The sequence below is a fragment of the Neodiprion pinetum genome, chromosome 3, assembly GCF_021155775.2.
Source record: "Neodiprion pinetum isolate iyNeoPine1 chromosome 3, iyNeoPine1.2, whole genome shotgun sequence".
NCBI classification, from domain to species: Eukaryota; Metazoa; Arthropoda; class Insecta; order Hymenoptera; family Diprionidae; genus Neodiprion; species Neodiprion pinetum.
This window is the reverse complement of record NC_060234.1, coordinates 25162280-25174329: the sequence shown is the minus strand read 5'-3', so window position 1 is coordinate 25174329 and position 12050 is coordinate 25162280. Positions and strand designations below refer to the sequence as shown.

Below are 12050 nucleotides of genomic sequence, written 5' to 3'. Positions count from 1 at the left end.
AGATGGTAAGATTGCGCGTTACGCTGCTTTCGTCTATAGCCTTCGACATGTACGATATGCAACAACGTAGTACCAAACGACTGAATAGTTTCCTTTCAGTCTATGTCACCAACTGATTAAAATAAATATTGATTCAACCAAAAAGAAAACTTTTATGTTAACATTAATACCCAAAAGAAAAGGAACAATGCTTAGTTAAATCCGAAAGGAGAGACATTTCAGTTATTATACTTATAAATAAAAATTCGAGTTAAATTACGCGATTCAAGTACGTGAGGTTAGAACATCCTTATCTTCTATCATCAGTTTCATAAATTCGCAACTAGAGCCAGGCGCTACAATCGGATAGAACCGACGCAAGTGGGGTTAGCGGGTCTGTTTTAAGGATCAGCCATTCGAGTGCTCGACATGGTAGAGTCCGGAAGTACTTGAGAAAATTGAGTTGATATCAGTTTCACAAATAGAATCGGCAGGAGGGGAGAGTCCGTCAATTTTGAGTTGAATACGAGCAGGCATAGATAAATATTAGAAGCGCCTGGTTCTCTAAGACGTGGATAGTGAGGTGTTCGTGTGACCGCGTTGGGATCCCAGTGTCTCATTACGAGCAATTTAGGGTGGTCATTATTCGGGGTGTGGACTAACTTTTTTTCCGTGCCGCCAGCCACCCCGTGAAATGACTCGAAATGATTCAAAATCAATTCACTAATTTTTTCAAATTTTTATTTCAGATCCTTATGCTAGCCCACGAGGCTTTTGTTTCGCCATAAAAATGACATGAGATTTTTATAAGTTTCTTAGACTTAATTTTTTTCTACAGCAATTTTCATGAAAAAAATCTGAATCAAACGGGAATTCATCAAGTATGATTAGTTCTTTTCAAGGTTATTCTTTCTTTCTAAAAATCGCGTGCCGGGTATACTAAAGATGCGATATTCAGAATTTTCGAACTGAAATCCATTGGAAGTAAATGGAAGATAAAGTGACCGGAAAGATAAAGATATCCTCGAATCACATAGGAACTCCTGAAAAATCAATTCACTGATCAATTGTAAAGCAACTCCGTGCAATGCCGATTAGCTCATAAGAGAGGGCAAAGCGAGACCGAGAAGGATATCAAACAAGAGCTAAGAATAATATACATTACCACCTTTTTCGCGTCTTCATACGATAATCGCAATGATCATTTGTGAACTTTTGAACGCAATTGCGAACAACGCGGCCAATTTAAGCTGAAGCCCTTAGAAAAGGTTATCTCACTGAGGGGTTCTTGCCAGGCTTCATACGTTTAAGCAATCACTCAATAAACCAATTATTGCCACCGCGCATAAGAATAATCGATTGTGATTCACGAAGAAATAGAAAGAAGTAAAAAATTTGCAGCAATATACCACCGTAAGAGATGATTTATTATTATTCAAAACAAACCCCGTAATGAGCTTACTAAAGCCCTGAAAGACGACGTCCTTTCTTACATCTGGTTTCAATGCTGACAAGGTATAAATCGATACGAAATACAATCGAAAACAGTAAAAAATACGCCTTAACGATTCAGATATTCGTAGCAAGTATTTGACGGTGCTAATGCCAAAAGGGGCGTATAATTTTTTTTTCTTCATTGCCAATCGTTCCGTAGACTTATTTTCAAGCTGACTATTGAACACAAATATACGTCCTTTTGGCTTTAAGCTTAGATTTTTTTGTTTCAATGTTTAGATCTCAAATAAGTCTACAAATCGATTGGCAATGAGAAAAAAAAAATTATACGCCCTTTTGGAATCAGCCAGATTTGTTTTCGACGGTCAAAGAATGTATGAAATGCAAAAAATTTCTGTTTGCTGTTCAATAAGAATATTGTAAAGTGACGTAAGATTTGTGGCGATGGGCTGTCTCAGGAAGCCGTGATCACCGCTCAATGAAACCCCAGGAAACAAGTTTGGATTCCAGCGACCGGAATTTCAGAAAAAAGCAAACAACTCAAAAAGTAACGATTATAGTTCAATCTACTCGAAGCAGATACGAGAGAAGGAAAGGGCAAAGATGAAAAGACCGATCTTATCTCCAAGCAGCATGGAATTACGTCATTTACAACGAAAGCTGGGCAACAGACCTTGACAGACGATCCCACTAAAAGCGGATTTATTTTGCAAACACCACAGTAGATTATCGATTTGCCTCCGAATAGGTGCGGGTTGTTGAAAAAATTTCCAGCCACAGGTATCTTCTTCTGTGATTCTACTGTTTGCATATCGCTATTACAGTGATGCCGCAGTTGAGTTTTGAGCAGTGTAACATCGAAGAGATATGTACCTCTGTGGGAGGAAGTAAGAAGCTGCTGGATGAACTTCGAGGAAAATTAAGGGAGTGGTTAAAACTGCAGCCGCATCTTCCTCATGGTAAGTGCAAAATTCTTTGAATATCATAGCGTTCTACAAATACACGCGAATATTAGTGTTTCGGTAGCCTTTTCAGCTATCTGCAACTCGCTTCGAATCTATCGGATTACTCGCATTCTACCAGCTCGTTTACTTCGTCTCGTAATAATTGAAAATAATTGAATTGGAAATTGTACGATAGCGACATGATCGTCACAATTGTCACGATGGGCTGCACTATTGCTACAATATTCTCACGCAGACCCGTTCTTTGAAATCAGCTAATGTCCTTCGGGTAGTCTTATTTCTCAGAACCACCTCGGTTAAACCAATCTAAGACGCATGACGAATTTAAAAAAAATATTCATCGGAAATCTTTGGAAGCTGAAAGATTCCAGCATTTTTAAAACTTTTCCAACGCGTATTACATACACTCTATGAATATGTGTTCGGCAAATTCCACATTTTCTTCTCACGTTGCCTTATCGTGAAAATTTCCAATGTTATCATAAATTTAATAAATTATTGTACTGCGAAATTCTACTAGCCGTATGTTTACTTTTTTATCACCCGTGATACTGAATAGGACAAATAGGTATTGGTTTCGGTCGAAAAATGACTCCTCTTAATTTCAATGATTATTTACGTTTTGAGTATCTACTACCCGGAAAACAGAGTCCATAGAATATGTCGGTCTGTCTGTTCCGAGAAATTTCCGCAATGGAAACGGAATCGGACAAATAAGAGAATCCAAAATTTACAGAACTTTTTGCAGTCAAATGATGAGCGTGAGAAGTTTTCGTCTAGCGTGTTTTTTTTTTTTTTTTTATATATATACATGCTTCTAACGGAAAGAATTGAAAATTTTTGACGAACTACCGCGATGATCTGGGAAACTGCTTCATAAAAAAAATTTAAAATATACTCAACTGCATATTCAAATTGTGGACATAAAAAATTGCCGTGTACCATTTGCTTTGTACGTATGCGTCTATCGAACAAAACTTGAAAAGCTTGGATAACTCCGACACAGTTCACACGACGTTTATAGGAAGTTACATAAAAATCACTGTGGATCGAATAGAATAATGCAACATTGTAAAAATTGAAAAATATTCCAATCACGCTTAATGTAACTTTCAATAATCGAATGACCATGTAAAATGATGAAGATACCGCGAAAAATACGATCTTTATGGCTCTTATTTTAATTGGTTGTGACTCACTATTCCGAAATTCGAAGCCCTTGAACTTAAGTTTTTTTTAAATATCTAGAATGCAAAGATATTATCGAAATTTTATAGAGTCGTATAATATTCGTTGTAAATGTGAATTTAAATCTCTAGAGGTTTACAAATTACAAATTACGGATTGTCATATTTACAATTTACTATTCGCTATAAAGTTTTATAGGTGTTGAAAAAAATCTTGATCTATTTCTTCGGCCTCAAGGTGCTTCAACAGTGAGTTGTAGTCTCGCAATAGAATTAATATTTCAATATTACATGCAATGCCATACTCGATGTTTACTTCGACCAGGACGCAGGCAGATTCATAAAATTAATGTTATCAATGGTTTAGTGAAAATAACGCTAGTTCAGCATGTATAACAAGATGACCTATAAACGTAAACTATCCCGATAAACATTGTCCCCTCAAATTTGTCAACCACATAGCTGGCCCTAAATTCGGTTTTTCCAAATTTCTTTGGTTCGTTTGTGACATTCCGATACTTTACCGTCTATTGTTACATCATAACTCCAACTCCCGAAACTCCTACTCCTCGACTTATTGTTAGGGTCCCTCCTTAAGCAATTTTCAACAATCAATGGACTAACACATTCCCACCCTTAGAAAATTGCAAATCTCACCCAGAGGCTTATTAAAAAAATCCTAGAGAGTTTGTTAAAAATCGATTGTCTTGTATAACAGATAGTCCAGTCGAGATAGACATAAAAATAGCCTTAAATGGAAATAATTAGGGGGAGACCACCCCCCCAAAGTTTAAAAAAAAAAAATCGCTCCTCCTCATTATTTCCATTTGAATGTCTATCTCGACTGGACTAAGACACAGCACCACTAGAAAGCATTACTTACAATTTCACCATTGTAATATATAAAAGAAAATTGTGCATCATAGTTACGTGCAATTTCTGTCACGATTATTTCAACTAGTTTAAGGCCATCACGTCACCCTTACAAATCCCTCTATACTGTTTATTAACATTTTCTCGATTCACAGTCTTAACACGCATGCTTTATCATTTATTTATAAATTGTGCAATAAATTGTGCATGCACTATTAGAATAATAATATGGAAAACACGTTTATTCAACAGCAGCAAAAGTGATGACTTTTCACGTGAAATGTACCTTGGGTGGTTTAATTAATAAGGGTACGGCCGTTGAATTAATAGTGCAAACGTCAAGTAGGCAAATCAGTTGAACGACATCTGAAATTTTGAGTCAAAACTTAGAATACGAGTTCTGAAAGAAAGAACGTTTCACGTTTTCACGTAAAAAAATCTTGTCCAATGCAATGGTATATAAGAATGTACCAAGGCGAAACCATACCTATTTCCTGTTTGTTTCAGATGCCGAAGACGAAAGATTGGACTGGTTTCTTCTGTGTACTAAATTGAGCTTGGAGCTATCAAAGCAAAAACTGGATGCTTATTATACAATAAGAAGGTTTATACCTGAATTTTTCAGGAACAGAGATCCATGCGCACCGGGCATGAATAATTTACACGACGTAATGTAAGTTGGGAACGAGTTGACAATCTGACTGTCTGAAGTACATGAAATTACGATGCTCAATGATGTTTCACAGTTTTGTACTTGAACACAATTTTTTTTCTGCTACAGGCAATTCGTGGTTCTTCCGAAATCGAATGCTGGAAACGACAGAACTTGCATTATACGATTTATTTCGGATGATGCAAATATATTTCGCGTTGAGGAGGTATGCAGGTACGTAATTAACGACAAGTTTAGTACGACTATCCACGATTAAGATTAGAACTTGAAAATTTTTAAGCCACTACCCAAAAATATCGGCTGGAGAGCCGTTCTGTAAACTAGTGATAAAAAGTATTTCGAAAGAAATGCGACGATAAAATTTACTTGACTTGGTAAGAAGCCTAACTAATCCTGTTACTTGTTCTGAACAGGTACTTATTTATGATAAATGAAATTCAGATGGTCGAGGGCCACAACAGCGGATATAATTTGATACTCGATTTGTCGATGATGAGCGCAGGGCAGCTCGTGGGAATGACACCAAGTTTCATAAAAAAATGTGATGTTTCAGCCTCGGTACGCCAACTTAGAATAACATTGACTGTATATTTTTTATTGCAAGTTCTGATCATTTTTAAGCAGTGTCAAATGTCAAAATTAATACTCACACTATAGGCACAAGAAGTAAATCGATGACGCAAAAATATTCAATCGCATGAATAAATCTTTATAACACTTCCTTCTAACACGATTGAACAAAATCATTATCGTGCAAGATTGCCATTTTATAAAATGGCACACGCGTTGCACACATCACTGTGCATTTCGAGATAATGACATTCATTTATAAGTATGTCTTTCATTTGTTTTAATTATACCAGGCTCACGCAATAAGGCTGAAAGGAATCCACATCCTCAATGCTTTTTCTCTCGTGAATTCTGTGGTCACAATGGTCAAATCAATTCTGAAGCCCAAACTCGCTAAAAGGGTGCGTACATTTATATCTTTATGCTGAATTTGGCATTTTACCGTAAACTGATTGTGATTGTGTCGAGATAACAAGAGGAAAATATCCGGTTTGTGAGCACACTCCATAAACAAGTCTCGATGACTTGCCCGTAACCAATTGCGAATGTTCGCGAAACGTCTGGAAGCTAAATTTTGCAATTGAACGTGGGAATTGGCTCGAACAGATATCATTAACTGCAAGCCAGCAACCTAATATCGGTGGGATGTCCATTTTTAGATTAGTGGCAATCGGATATAATTTGCAGCCCTGCCTACATGAAATATGCAATATCTATTGTACTTACCGTTAATATAACATGTGTATTACAGATTCACTGGATGTCTTCGTGTTATCTAGGATTTCAATCACATGCAGTTTTAGACGAAACAAATTCAATATAGCAAACATAATACTTTCTTGCCTGGTGTCCAAACCATACACGTTAAACGCAGATTGATTCATGCAGTCTAGTATAATTTCAGATTCACGTTCACGCTAATGGAAATTTCGAAAAATTCCATCAGTTTGTACCCAAATCCGTACTACCCAAGGAATACGGTGGTACTTATTCGAACATGGATGACCTTGATGGTATGTCACCTTCTCATTGCAGGGTTTCTTAATTATACACTTTTTAAATTCACAGCTTTACTCTGGAAGCAAAAACTTTTCACGGGTTATGAATAAGTGTGCGTTTGTAACAAAAAAAAAACAACAGAAAATGCTACACATGACACTTGAATTTTTAAGATTCTTATCTTATTTTTAATGAATTCTCACATAATGAACGCTGACATACTGAAAAGAAACATGAATTTCGAAGTTCAACAAGTTGTAGCTTCTTTTCTGTTCTAAAAAACAAGCTGGTTCAGATTGGCAACCCATGACGTTTAAAGAAATCATTGTTGAATTCGTTGCAAAGAAAAGTCGAGCTGTTACAAATCCCTTTCTTTATTTTGCTACAGACTTATTGCGCAAGAAACTGGAGTCCTGGCGGGATTGGTACTTGGAACAAGACAATGTTCTGGTAGACGAAAGCCTCCGCCCTGGACCAGTCGTCAACGGAGACAGTCCCTTTGGATTTTCTGGAAGTTTTCGAAAGTTTGATGTTGACTAGTAAAGTTGAATAATGAAGATCATCTGCTGTTATATCGTACATGAGGTATTCAGCACGAAGGTTACATGTAACCCTTACCATCTTCAATTAGTAAGGTGAAACGTACCTTTTCATTTCGCGATTTACTATCTTGTGTCCGTTCGCAGAATAATTAAATGAATAATGTAGAAGATTTCGAAAAACTAATAAGAATTTCGGTGAGAATTTCAGAGGCTTTTCAAAAACAGGCTTTCATTCTGTTTCAAACCTTCTGGGTGGAAAAATGCATTTTTGAAGAAAATGGACGTCTCGTCACCTTGCAGTCATATTCACTAAATGATTTTATATGGAACAATAATTTTGAGTCTCCGTGAAACCCGGCTCGATTTTGTGATAGGTACAGTTAAAAATGGCGGTACGTAAAAATTTGTCCAGTCTGCACAATTTCGCGATCATTTTGTAACGATCGGCGTAGAATTTTCCGTTCCGTTTTAACTCACAATCAACCAGAAAGTCCCTGGAACTGAGTAATTATAAGGCTGATTCTAATGACTTCAGGTGTGTAATGCATAGGAATAGTACTACATGTACCCTGCTAGCAGATTTATGATAGTTTTATAGATAAAATTTGATAAAGAATAAAAATTTGGAAAATATTGGAATATTGGGACATTTCGAGTCCTAAATCATTTTTCATGATTAATATGCTCGTCTCAAAAGTATTAAGATCCAGCGTCTGTAAAAATGTTAGCAGTAAACTAAGATGACCTGTGACTGACTAGTAATTTTGTACACCTGACTGGAGTTTTGAGAAAAGATTATGAAAGACTGTTTAGCTGTACAGAATAATTGTCGTATTCTTGTCACGGTTGCTTAAGGTATTACAGGATGTATATTCACAACTAAAAGTTAGTCTCGGTGAGAATATTGAACACTTCGCGATGAGGTAAAAATTTGAGAAAATCAATCATAATCAAGTTGATAATATAATTCGTTTTCAATAATAACAATGCCATAGTCAACTTGACCTTTGCCGTATATGTTTATAAATATTCGCTTGACCAACAAGGGCTGCTGGTAATAAAGGACCAGGTATTCCTCAGTATACTCATAGGTGTCATTCTACGTGCCAGGTGACAATAACAATAATTTGATGAAAGGTTTTATACCTATTAATAGCATTACAGAATAATTGAACTTTGAAAATCTCTTATGTTACAAAATTTGAATGCGAAACTGAAGTTTGTTTAATTGTTATTCACAATAAGTGTTTGATAAAATAAGTAATTTTTCTTGAAATCCGAAACGACGTTCTAATTTCTACAAAAGCAAGCTTCATCTAAAATGATTTAGCTATACATTCAGCATCTGTACTTTGTAACGGAGTAATACTAGAGAGGGTTCGGTCATTTGATTATCATAATGTCTTGCTGTTGAAAGATTCATCGAAATGAAAAATAAACAAATTTTGTACTTACGCAATCAGAGGTCTTGGCTTTTAAAACAGGACCTGCAAAATAATCATGAGGTTCCGTGGCGGAATCAGCATTGCGCGAGATATTAAATCTATCACCGTGCTGCATAGACTAACAAGTTCAAAAGTTCAATGTATTTGGTGCCCAAAAATTCCTCTTTCCATATTCCTTAATTTCTAATATGTTTTTGAGTACCGAGTTGTCATGGAATATTGTACATTCCTGTGGGAAGAGGTTGTGAAAAATTCTTAACGTAACTTCAGGATATACTTAGGGAGTGGTTAAAATTGCAGCCACATCTTCTCAGTTTTCTGAAAACAAAGTATACTGCAGATTCTGGCAATTTGCAGAACTGATTACAAATCACTTTGAATCAGCCGGATTATTTTTGTTACGATACCTCGCTTAGGCACTCACACTGATATTGAATAAAAATAAGTTAACCGTATACTGCATATCGCCGTTTCAATCAGCTCAGTTACCACCTACTCCATTCTTCTAATTCAACTATTTTATGTGCATCCTATTGTCGTCGATACAATCGGGTCAAATAAATCCACAGATGAGCATTATATTTAAAATAAATCGTTTGTCTAGAATATCTGTATCCCAAAACATAATTTGTTGCCTTTCTATATTTCTCAGATTACGTCGTGCAAACTATTGCATCTATACACTTCTGAAATTGGTATCTGTTAATGCTGAAATTGGTATCCGTTAATGGTCCAAACGACTTTCATAACTAGTCGCAAAGTATATGCTGCTACATGTAGAGAGTCGTAAGTCCAACTTATAGAATATTTGCGTGCTCCAATCGAACTGAGCGCAACATTGAAGAGTTATAACTGGTTAAGTCATCGGTGTTTCAACTTTCGTTTTTTCTGTAAATATCAAGGTAAACCTGCATTTAAATAAGATTCTGATGTAAAAAGCTACCTGATTCAATCTCACTTCCGCAAAAGCAAATGAGCCACCGTAAACCCGAAATGTCAATGTCTCATTTCGCATCAACAGTTGCCTGGTCGGTGATTATTCTCGTCTACGCTACAGTGCCGAATTTCTTATACTGCTTTGAGAAGATTTCGCTCTTCGAAACTTATGGGATCTTCCTAAATATTAATGCACTAAGTTGGAAAAATGATTGTGCAAAAAATTATTGGTTCATTAATTGCCATTGAATTACAGTGATCCAATCATTCATCTTTAAGATCAAATATATCACTAATCAAAAAAGCCCTTAAAAATGGTTATCTCACTCAAGGGTTCATCATCGATAAATGAACCAGTCGAATATTGATTGAGCACATAAGGATAACCAATTATAAGTCAAGAAAGAATCAATATTCCGTTTTGGGATAGGTTTACGCCTGAGTAAAGTAATAAAATTTGCAACAATGACCCACCATGAGAAATGATTTATTATTATTCAAGGCAAACCTCGTTCAACTGCGTTCACTTACACAAAAGTCCTCAGTTCGATTTTTATAAACCTTGCTCTGACGGTCAATCGCTAAAAGAATTTAATTACTACTACGTAACGAATTGTTGTTCTTTCAATCAGTGCGATGCCCACAGACCAAGGCCTCGCTGAGGATTTCACACCCTTAACCCCCACCGGGGTCTGCAACCCTGGACCCCCTCCTTCATCCCAGCTCCAGCCAAACCACGTCCGTCTGCTGATTGTTTACATTTTTCAGAATGAATTTCGTCGTTATTAACCTACGTTCTCAATTTAACGCCCAATATTGCGAAAGATATATCGAGTCCCTATTTCCAAGTCAACAATGTGGTCAGAGTTGAGCCATAAATAAAGTCCTGTATGTAACACAGGAATAAAAGTCGACTGTTCCCTTGTTACATAATGTACTATTTCTGGCACCAAGCCAACACCTCGAGTAAAAATGATAGATCAATTCTGGTTGTACCGATTGCATTGGTGTTGAGTAGAAAAGGAATGCTTTCAACACCCTCACTTGGTGAGTCGTTGACAGTAGATTAGAGTAAAATTTCCGTCGCAATAAACAATCTTTCGAAGCTTCGTACTCTTCTATATTGTACTTCTTATGCCTGCGTGTAGCAAAGCCTATTCCGTTCCGGGATAAAACTGATAAAGAATGGCTAAAATTCTAAACATTTCTGTCAGACATTGAATGACAGTAGTGCAAAATTACGTAAGATATGCAAAGATTATCTTTAGTAGGAAGTGGCGTTCAATGGTCACCGCAACCACAGGAAACAGGATTGGATTCCAACGAGCGAAATATCAAAGAAACTCCAATAGCAACAATCACAGTCCGACAGGCTCCAAGGCGTGACGGCGAAAGAGCAATCTTCCCCTTTACCACCACAAAATATCCCATGAATATTCATAATCTCCGACATGATCCCCACGCATTAGGAAATATGTGTTATTGAATCTTGGTGATCGGTCAATTATGTAAACGTATTTTTAGTTAACGTTTCGGCCCGGATATGGGCCCTCCTCAGAACGATTTATTTATTTAAGTGAGATTGAAGAACGTCACACTGCTCTAACAAAACATATGATCAATAAACAACATACTTTTAGCTACGACAATACAAACATCCTCTGTGAAGAACCTAATTATTATAAAAGACTATTACTAGAAATGTGCAATATTGTAGGACACACCAATTCCGTTAATCTTAGACAAGATGTTGAACATTTAAGTAATATTTACAAATCGCTAATCTCCGCCCACACAACACATATTGTTTAACCTAGACACATAAAATTATTGTCCCCATAGCACAGTTTTTCTACATAATTTTTTCACATAATATTTTTCTGTTTTTCTGTATAATTGTTTATATTAGGTTCACCTTCACTCTGGATCATATTTGTTTGTCCCATCAGTCGTTGTTCACCAGTTGACCCAATCGGTTCAACCGAAAATAATTTTTGTTAGACATGGAGAACATAGTCATAAAGATCCCAGCTCCACTTCTTGGACATTGTGCAAACTAATTTTACTGCTAAAAAGACCTTCTTTAAATCCTTTTAATACAATGACATATAGACTGTGAAGATACATAGTTTTTTAATCTTTTCAATTAATGATTTCCAACTTGTAACTCCTACATGTTAAACAACCAGAAGAGTGACAATGACTACCGTTACTCAAAGAACATTGTCTCCACAAATTGTAAATTATGAATTCGACTGCATCTTAGTCCGCTTACTATATTAAAAAAAAGGTAACTAACACTCTAAGCCTATCTTTTTTTCAATTAATCAAAATGTACTCACTAACCAATAATATATAGTAGCCCTAAGAGTATTGCAACTACAATATTTAATGTCTGATTGTACTTCTATTATAAAAAATTTTTG

General features: G+C 36.1%; 1 protein-coding gene across 2 annotated transcripts; it reads left to right on the top strand.

Moving 5' to 3' along the window:
- Positions 1 to 1865: 1865 nt before the first annotated feature.
- On the top strand, positions 1866 to 11291 carry LOC124213655 (retinol-binding protein pinta-like). 2 transcript variants are annotated; one of them, XM_046615153.2, is made up of 8 exons: positions 1866 to 2393; positions 4967 to 5132; positions 5241 to 5345; positions 5546 to 5690; positions 5996 to 6103; positions 6607 to 6715; positions 7090 to 7286; positions 7452 to 11291. In XM_046615153.2, exons 1-7 carry the CDS (start codon positions 2261 to 2263, stop codon positions 7239 to 7241), a joined length of 918 nt encoding a protein of 305 aa, XP_046471109.1. In that variant the 5' UTR covers positions 1866 to 2260; the 3' UTR covers positions 7242 to 7286; positions 7452 to 11291. The 2 variants fall into 2 exon arrangements, with proteins under 2 accessions (XP_046471109.1, XP_046471108.1); XM_046615152.2 differs by having other exon boundaries at positions 1866 to 2182; positions 2259 to 2393; positions 7090 to 11288.
- Positions 11292 to 12050: the final 759 nt, after the last annotated feature.